Here is a 10,742-nt window from a genome sequence, read left to right on the forward strand (position 1 = left end):
ATAGCCGTTAGGTTTCTCAACACAAGCCAATTGATCCGCACCTAAACCGACCAAGCCTCGACTTCAGCACTTAATCCTCACCATTCTCGACATTATTAGCTCCCTCGAAACTCAAGTCGGTAGCCCCTTGCTCCAGAACATGAAAAACGTTAGTTGCATAAAGGATATATGCATGTTCATGTCAAAACCTTTGCAAAAATGATATTACATGTTAAATCATATACTTTCTCATGCAAACACACACATAAAAGCATAAACATAGCGTGAATGATGAGAAAGAGAGATACATGGCATGCCTCTAAGTTTAAAAGCTCGAAAACATTGATATATTCGTGTAGACGAGCACCAGAGAGACGGGGAAGGGTTCTTCTTGAAAAATCTTGAAGAATTTGAAGGTTTGTTGCTGGAATATTTTGAATGGGAGGCTGCTGAATGGGGAGGGGTGGCCGAGTGCTTTGCGTTAGGTTGAGCATTTGTAGGGTAAATTTTAGGTTAAAATAAGATACACTAATGGGCCTTAAAATATAATTAAATGGGTTAAAAAAAGTTTTAGGCCCATTAAGTAACAAACAAAATCTGTTAAGCCCAAAAGAACTTCCAAGAAAAAAATCGTCTTCAAAATTTTAGACGTACCAAATAATTCCGGGTAGAGACTCCTAATCTCGGTCTCATTCTCCCAAGTAGCCTTCTCTTCGGAATGATTCAGTCACTTGACCTTGACCATGTGGATAACCTTGTTCCGGAGCTTCCTCTCCTGCCTATCCAAAATCTGAGTGGGTCTCTCCTCAAAAGATAGGTTCGGTGTCAACTGCAGTGGCTCGTAATTCAGTACATGCGAAGTGTTCGACATGTACTTACGCAGCATCAATACGTGGAACACATTATGAACTCCTGCCAGATTCATCGGTAAAGCAACTCTGTATGCGAGAGTCCCAACTCTCACCAGGATCTCGGACGGTCCTATGAATCTAGGGCTGAGCTTTCCCTTCTTCCCGAATCTCATCACACCCTTCATCGGTGCGACTTTCACGAACACATGATCCCCTACTGCAAACTCAAGATCCCTACGCTGTTGGTCTGTATAACTCTTATGTCGGCTATGAGCGGTCTTCATCCTGTCCCGGATCTTGAACACTAACTCTGCAGTCTGACTGAAAATATATGTGTACTAAGTCATGGTGAAAGTCTTCCCGATCGGTAAAAAGTGTGCTGATTTAGTAAGCCGTTCGACTATCACCCAAATGGCATTAAATCCTCTAGTCGTCCTCGGAAGTCCTGTTACAAAGTCCATGGTAATGTTCTCTCATTTTAACTCGGGAATAGGGAGTGGTCTCAACTTCTTGCATGTCTCTGATGTTCTGCTTTGATTTGTTGACACGTCAGACACTCGAAGACGAAACGCAGAATACCTCGCTTCATGCCCGGCCACAAATAAAGAGTCTATAGATCCTTATACATCTTCGTACTCCCTAGATGGATGGAGTACGCGGTGCTGTGGGCCTCATTCATGATATCTGATCTCAGGGAATCACTGCTAGGGACCCACAGTTGATCACGATATCTGACTATGTCATGCCGTCCTCAACTGTATACAAATTCAGGCCCTTAGACTTGTCCCTCTATCTCCACTTCTGCAATTGATCGTCAGAAGTCTGCCCTGCTCGGATCCTGTCCCTCAGTGTCGACTGCATTGTATGGTAGAAAGACTATGGGCATCGTCCCTGACATAGACTGAAAGCTTAAACCTCTGAGTCTCTGTTTGCAACGGTCTATGTACCGAAAACTGAGTGATCATTGCATTCTTCCTGCTCAGGGCATCCGCAACCACATTAGCCTTACCCGGATGGTAGCTAATGTTTTAGTCATAATCCTTCACTAGCTCCAGCCATCTCATCTGTCTCATGTTCAGTTCCTTCTGTGTAAAGAAGTAATTCAGGCTCTTGTGATCAGTGAAAATCCTGCACTTCTCTCCATACAGATAATGCCTCCATATCTTCAGGACGAATACCATTGCTGCTAGCTCGAGATAATGAGTCGGATAATTCTTCTCAGGGACTTTCAAATGTTTGGACGCTTAGGCTATAACTCTGTCATGATGCATCAGAACCACGTCTAAACCGAGCTTCGAAGCATCTGTATAAATAACAAACTCTCCTTGACCTGATGGCATACATAGGACTGGTACTGTGGTCAATGCCTACTTCTGCCTATCAAAACTCTCCTGACACTCAAGCCCCAAATAAATTTGGCATTCTTCTTCGTCAAGGCGGTCATAGGTACCACAATAGAAGAGAAGCCATGAATGAACTTTCGGTAGTACCCAACCAAACCCAAGAAACAGCGGATCTCTATCACGCTCTTAGACACTGGCCAATCTCGGACTGCCTCAACCTTGCTGGGATCAACCTCCACTCCATCTTGGGATACAATGTGGCCCAAGAATGCCACTCTGTCTAGCTAGAACTCGCACTTACTGAACTTGGCATACAACTGTCTGTCCTGTAAAGTCTGTTGTACGGTCCTCAGATGCTGACTCTGCTCCTCTATACTCTTCGAATAAATCAGATGTCATATATGAAAACTATAACGAACTGATTCAAATACGGCTGAAACACGCGATTCATGAGATCCATGAAAATCGCTGGCGTGTTCGTCAGTCTGAATGGCATAACCATAAATTCATAGTGCCCATAGCACGTCCTGAAAGCCGTCCTATGCATGTCAGACTCTCTCACCTTCAGCTGGTGGTATCTTGATCGTAGATCTATCTTCGAGAACACTGATGCTCCTTGAAGCTGATGAAATAGATCCTCGATCGTGGGTAGTGGATACTTGTTTTTGAACGTGACTCGGTTCAGCTCTAGTAAATCCAAAGCCGCATGCTGCCATCCTTCTTCTTAACAAACAATACCGGTGTGCCCCATGGAGAAAAGCTCGGGCGGATGAAACCCTTATCTAGCAACTCCTGTATCTGATACTTCAGCTCTTTCATCTTTCCAGGTGCTAGACATAGGGTTCCTTAGAGATTGGTATTGTACTTGGCATCATCTCGATAGAAAAATCCACATCTCTGTCTGGTGGAAAGCCCGAAACATCGTCCGGGAAAATGCTGGGGAAATCCTAACCACTTTGACGTCCTCTAGCCTCTGGCTGACTAGCTCGATCACTATCAAAATGCTCGTCAAAAATGTCTGACAGCCTCTCTTCATGAGCTTCCTCGCACAGATGTAAGAAATGATGTGCGACATCTACTGGTGTCTGGCTGCCTCAAATATAAATGGCTGACTGATACTGACCTATCTCGAAAATATATGGCGGCTCCGTTCAAATAAAGCCAGTCCATGCCCAAAATAATATCGAACTCCGGCAACGGTAGCACAATCAAGTCTGTCTGCACCTTATTTTTCTGCAACCGAAGCTCTAATCTCCTCACTATCTGTGAGGTAAACATCTGATCTCTTGATGGAATCGAAACCCTGAATCCCAGATCGATAGCCTTCGGTATGATTCCTAGTCTCTTGACAAAAGATTCGGATATAAACGAGTTTGTAGCTCCTGAATCTCGCAATGCATATGTGGCTAAACCTGAGATATATATGTGACACCTTTGACCCGTTTTAATAAAATAACAGCGGAATTTAAAATTTTTCTTGAAGGGAGGAAGGATTAAAGTTTCATGACATAAAAACTTTTACAAACAAATGTAAATACATGATCAATGAAATGATACAACCAAAATACAAAATATCATTTATATGATCATGTCCAAAATGCTCTCAAAATGGCCTTCTTCCTTACTTCTCTATATGCATATGACTCCGGCCCACATTCAATATCCCGGCTCGTTGCTCTTATCTGCATCACATGAAATAACTGAAATGAGTATAAAACTCAGCAAGTGGAACTCTTACATAGCAATGATACATTGCATACTCTGAAAACATGGCTTTGAACACATTAAATACCATCAACTCTAGAAAGATGAATAACATAGCAATAACATAACAATAAGATGGCATTTCTCTTTTCTCTGTTGGATTGATATCTATATAGTATCTCTGTCTCTGTACCTATATCCCATCGATATAAATATATAACTCTGAGGGATATAAGCCTATAGTCGTTGATCAACTAATTGCATGCAATCTCTGACTATGTATCTATCAATCCAATAAATCAATTTGAATTCTCTCTTTGGCATTTCATCAAACACTTTGAATACTCTATTCTCTTGTATTCCCTTTTAAACAATTGAGGCACATACAAGCCTCTACTATACAACACAATGAGTCAATACATACTATGAATCAAATGGAAGGGAATAGCATAATAAAACTCTTGAAATACAATACATATACTTTCATGTGAGCACAAGGAATGAAATTCCGCTTACAACCACTTGGAACCTTGTATCTAATCTCTTGATAGCAATCCTACAACAATAAACCATGTATTGCACCATCAACATCTCAATAATCAATAACCCATATCAATTAATCCATAAAAACAACACCACATCAAACCCAATATCATCTCTCATTCCAAAACCAAGAATAAACTAACCCAAAAGCTTACCTTAGCTTCCTTGAATCCAAGAAAACCTTGCTCTCACAACAATAAACCAACTAGGAGCTTGAATCAAAGATAGGAAATGAGAAGAATGGAACCCTAGCTCTCCCTTTGCTGAAGAAATCAAGAATGGAGGAGAAAAGAATGAGGAAAAGTGAACAAATCTATGCCTTATATCATTAAAATCTCGAAAACACGCTTTTGTACTGTGATCGGCGCTCGGGCGGTCAAAAATTACCGCTCGGGCACCAACGATTCTACCCGAAACGCAAAGCTCCAGAAGTAGTGGCGCTCGGGCGGCCATAAATTACCGCTCGGGCGCCGCTCTGCGCACCACCACGTTAAAGATCGCTTCAGAAACGCCTCTTCTCTTCCGAATTAGAAACGTGGTAAACTACAAAGTTGTAGCCCTATGTATTTTCTTGCAGCGCTCCAAATTTCAGATCATTTGGAGGTCTGAGTAAAAAGTTATGCTAAATCTTCCAACATGTGTCACTGGAGGAACGACGAAACACACAACACACTTCGGGGCACTTTTGTCTTATCTTCCACAATGATTTGAACAAAACTCAAAATAAGAAAGTTATAGCCTTATGTCTTATCTTTCTAATGGAAAATCCTCACCTTATTTGGATCAATATACAATTTATCATGAATTTAATCGTAACGCCGCTACAATAGCACTACACATCCTCTATACCCAACCATACTAAAATCATAAATCGAAACTCTTAACATCCAAACTATACTTAAACTTGACCAAGTAGTCAATAAACTTATGAAAACTTAAACCGTACCGTACACCAGGCTTGGCTATTACAATATATCTTTCCTGCGACAAAACATACTATCAAATCTGATCGTGTCGAAACTTAAGAGATTTTCTATGAGTAGAAATCCCCAAAATCCTCGAAAAATCACTGATTAATTCTAGTATCTCATAAAAATTCAAATTTTTCTACCAAAAGTTTCGAAAATTGTAAATTGATCCCTAAAGCTTCAAATATTGCATTTTAGTCCTCCTGATGTTACGAATTTAGTCAAATTAAACCTTAAGCCCACTTATTAGAACATGCAACCTAGTTCATTCTAGGTCCTCAAATCCCCCAAAATAATTCCCGCAACCAACACAATAGTCCATGCAATCAAGGCAGTAATATAAACTCTTAAACGTAAAATTTACCAGTGATCAGAATAGAGTCTGGCTCCGCCTCATCTGCGTGCATCACATAGGCTCTGCCAGTGGTGAGCCCCTTATTCCTAGGGAAATCGGCTGACTTGTGGCCTTTTCCTGGCATATGAAGCATCAGAAGGTTCCCCACATACAATTGCCGAAGTGGAACCGGTTGCACTGCTTGCAAGGTTGCGTCTCTACCGGCTTAGGAGCCCCTGGTGCCTGTGGTGGCCTCTGCTGTCCGGGCCTCTGAAACTGTCTCTGGGGCTTCTGCTGCCTCTGATGCCTTGGTGGCCCGGTGAACTGCCTCTTCTGTGGCTGTGAACTAGGCTGGGCCTGATGCCTCATCCACTGCATCTCGGCGTCGATATCCCGAAGGGCCTGCTCCGCCTGAAAAGCACAAGCGGTGGCCTCATCGTAACTCGCCGATCTCATCAGCATCACATCCCGACGCAAAGTAAGTCTGAGGCTGTCCATGAATTGCCTCAGCTTCTGGGCGGCATCCCTCACAATAAGGGGCACAAACTGACAGTCCCTGTCGAACTTTCTGATGAATTTTGCCACAGATAAGTCCCCCTGTCGGAGACTCATAAATTCTCTTGTCAGGCGACCCCTGACCTCTGCTCGAAATTACTTGCCATAGAACACTCCTTGAACTGATCCCAAGTGAGGGTAGCCAAGTTCACCCCGTGCGCTGCTCCCTCCCACCAGAGGTATGCATTGTCCCTCAGCATATAATCAACGCATCTGACACGATCTCCGTCTCTCATGTATAGATACTGAAAGTACAACTCTAGAGACCAAATCCAATCCACTGCTACAAATAAATATGCAATACCCCCCGAACTCTTTCGGGCTGAGCCGTCGGAACTGCTCATAGACGCCCGTCTGGGGCCTCGGAGCCTGCTGTGCCTGCTCCATCACTCTAGCAATACCCTCTAAGACTCGGGTAGCTGCATATCCTGGTGGTGGCGGTGGAGGTGGGCCTCTGCCGCCTCCAGGAGTATGATCCTTGCGATCTGTACTAGGATCGCGCCAAGAAGGCATGATATCTGAACACAGTCCAAATTCTAAATGTAACCTATCGTGCAATTTAATCTAGTTTTCAAAACATAAAATCCTAACATCATATAAACAGCTAAACGTGTGCTTTAAATTGATGTAAAACATGTATCATGTAAACATGCAGGTGATATCATTAAAACATTTAAAACCTTTAACTTACAAACTTGATGCCTGAAGACTGAGCTGTAGAAGCTAGTGGTGGCACAACCCTATACAGGACCCTGTTATGATACAAACATAAACAACTATTTCTTAATTTTTTTAAAAAAACTACAATTCAAAAATAAACATTTACAAGCATGCATGCAATAACTGTTGTAAATCACACATTTTAAAACAAAGGGAATCCAATACTGAAAAATTACTGTAGTTAAAAATATGCCAAAAATCCTGACAACCCCATAATTTATAATAATAATAGAGTTTCAAAATATCCAAAATCTCTCCTATCTCATAAACATGATGTGCGGAAAAAGAAGGTCCTCGGGTTAGCGTGCGCACATCCAACACCGCCTACTCTGTATTCGGCGCCTCCAATCTCCTCATCGATATTCTCACTTGAATCATTCACACCTAGTGAGTCTAAAGACTCAACACACCATATACGTTATAATGAGTACATATACATATTATGCATTATTGAAAAGTACTGCAATCAATATACATTTCATTACCTTAAAATGTGAATGTAAACGTATCGTAACAAAGCATAACATTTCAAAACATGTCTCAACATATCATCATATACATGTTCCTTTTCTTTAATTGAATTCAGTTCGTTAGTTGTGACATTCGTATCAGCTCTATTCGATGGATCCATCTATTTATAACCGTGGTACCCGGCGGGGGGGACATCAGCTACAATATTACCCATCCACCGAGCCTTGTCCTTACATGTCATCGTATACATATACATATTAATCACAACCAACTCTCATCCTTCAAAACATGACATCATATTAATCCCTTAATAAAAAGCATGCATAAACGTAATTTTTCTTAAAATCAAGCATGCAACGTATTATTCATAATTACATGAAAAGTCATATACATGATAACATAAACATTTAAAACATGTCAAATCGTGTTTAGGGTGCTGCTAGGACTGCTAACTCGACCCGAAGACGACCATACTTAAATCATAATTAAAAGATTCATAATCAAGCCTCGTATGACCCAATCTAACACTCACTAAGCTCGGTTATAACGACGTACCAATACCCAAATGAACCAATATTGAAACGTCCTGCCCTTTTTATTGCTATAAAAATACTAGATTTTTTTAACACTCAATTTTCGGCCATACACATAAACTTCATGAAAATATTTTTATATAAAACATTTTACCCTTTAAAATAAAACACCAACCAACTAGCATTTTAAAAATCAAGTGCAATAGTCATAACATGAAATCGTCAACTGTTTTACTAAACCTTAAAAGCAAAAAATTTTAAAAGTATAGCCCATACTAAACCTCTCAAAATTCTCTCAAAACATAAATAAATAATCTTAAAAATCTCTAACATAAATCATGAGTCATGATCGTAAATGCGGAAAGATAGAAGCGCTGGTCCTCGGGTTGTGTGCGCCATCAGTCCAGTCATATCATCCGTCAAGACCTCCCTCCACCTCACCTGCATCCATCACACCTAGTGACTCTAAAGATTCAACACACCATAATCTTAATAACGAATAATACATAATACAGTCAACATATAACAGTGAAAAATACCTGTACTTAAAATATCATTTTCATGAGGATGCGTAAACTTCAAACATGAATATTTTTGTAAACCTTTTATGACGCATGAACTTTAAGCATAAAATTTTCATGACATGCAAAACATAAACTTTACTTTCCTTTTTCCTCAACATGACATAAACCTTTAACACGATCATGAACATTTTCTTTTTTCCTTTCTTTTGTTGAATTCAGATCGTTAATTGTGACTTTACTGATCATGACATAAACCTCAAGAGTCGATGGATCCATCTACATGTAACCACAGTACTGGGCGGCGGGGGACACCAGCAACACTCTCACCGGTCAACTAGGCCCTGACCTATCATTTTTCGAATAGAAATACGATCATCGGGGTTCCCTCTGGGGCCTTTTCCCATAAATGGGCTCCCTCTGGGCCTTTTTCCCTCATGATATTCCCATTCTTACCGTTACCACAAATCCGTTACCACATAACCGTTACCACATATTCGCAATGATGGAAACACGATCGTCGGGCTCCCACTGGGACCATCACCCTCACGATATCTCCACCATTAACGAATTAGTCACAATTACTTCACTTCCTTCAACGTTTTACATTCACATCACTTTAAAAAATCATGCATAACATAATAATTTTGTTTTTGAAACCAAGCATGCAACATGTTTTTTAAATGTCTTCCTTAAATCATAAAAATCCCTTAGACATTTAAAAATGATAATTTAATCATGAACATTTCATAAACATTTAAAAATAATCATAATATCATAAAATTAGCATTTAGGGCACTGCCATGACGTTTACTAATTTCTAGGTGTAAAAGCGCCGTTTTACCCCTGGATTTGACATTTTACGTTTTTGACTTTTTCCTTGATTTCTTGACTCTAACATATCCCAAATAATTATTTAAGCCTAAATTAATTTTTCCATAATTTTATTTAGCATAAATTGAAAACTTTTAAATTAATCTTTAAATAAGACATATTAATGTGTTTTAATCCCGAATTATACATTACCTTAATATAAAATTCCCAAATTGAAAACTTAGACTTATAATAATTATTTAAGCTTAAACCTAATATTTCATAATTTTATAAAGCATAAAACTAGGCTTTTTAATTAACTCATTAATTAGCGTTTCGTGCGGCGATTAAATCTCGAATAATCCAAAACTCGTTATTTTGATCCCAAATTTTTAACATTACCTTTTATGATTTATTCTACCCTTCAAAGTCATGAGCCACACCTGTGGACCCATGGCTCAATTTTTCCTTCTTTAATTTTTGTTTTTGACACATCGACGAACACACCGAGCCATCTCCCAATTTACTCGAGCCACGCCCGAGCCACCTCGAGCCAAAACCTAGCCAACCCATCTAGGGACCCTCCTGACCAAGACCAGCCCGTAAAACAAGCCCTAGCTTGATTAAAACTTGCTGTAATTTGACCCCAAAATCTGCTTTTGTATGTGTGTGTGCTTCCTTATATGTCTAGGACTCCTAACCCAACTAGGACTCTCCCAGGCGTCTAACCACTGACCACTCATGACCCTAACCTTCCCTGGACTACGCCTAAACCAAGCCCAGACCAACCCAATCCCTGTACCCCAAGCTTGAAGCTTCTAAATCTGTAACACAACCTGTGTGCTACCTGCTCTCTCACGGCTCCCTCTCGGTTCCAACTTCTCCTCGAGCCAGCAGCGACCCTTGATTCTCCAGCCCCTGCCCCAACCCTTGAACATCTCCCTTAGACCCTATCAGACCCTCCTGGCTCGCCCCCAGGCCAGCCGCAAGCCCCTAACTTTCCCCACCAAAATCTGCGCGTGACTTGGGGGAGAGTCCCACTTCACGTGGACTCTTCCCTAGCCCATGGCTCGACCCCTAGCCCTCCTAGGACTCTCCCAAGGACCTAACCATGACCCCTAGGACCCAACCACCATACCTGGTCGAGCCATCTTGCCCCATGCACAACCAACCTAACTTTGCACCTTGAAGGACCCAAACAACCTCACGCCCCTTTTGTTTCTTTTTTCTTCCTACGGTTCCGGCCTATTTTTCTTTATTGTTTATCATGTTTTTGGCTATAAACCATTCCCTAATAATACCATGTCCATGGCAGCCCCTTAAACAATATAAAAACATGATTTTTGGATCAAAATTCATTAATTTAATACATGTAAGTGCAATATCCCGAAAATAATCATAAGAAAT

General features: G+C 40.8%; 1 protein-coding gene across 1 annotated transcript; it reads right to left on the reverse strand.

Annotated features, from left to right (window-relative positions):
• Positions 1 to 706: 706 nt before the first annotated feature.
• On the reverse strand, positions 707 to 1,114 carry LOC140815503 (uncharacterized). The gene has a single exon (XM_073174593.1). It carries the CDS (start codon positions 1,112 to 1,114, stop codon positions 707 to 709), a length of 408 nt encoding a protein of 135 aa, XP_073030694.1.
• Positions 1,115 to 10,742: the final 9,628 nt, after the last annotated feature.

This window comes from Primulina eburnea, chromosome 15 (assembly GCF_022965805.1).
Source record: "Primulina eburnea isolate SZY01 chromosome 15, ASM2296580v1, whole genome shotgun sequence".
Taxonomy (NCBI): domain Eukaryota; kingdom Viridiplantae; phylum Streptophyta; class Magnoliopsida; order Lamiales; family Gesneriaceae; genus Primulina; species Primulina eburnea.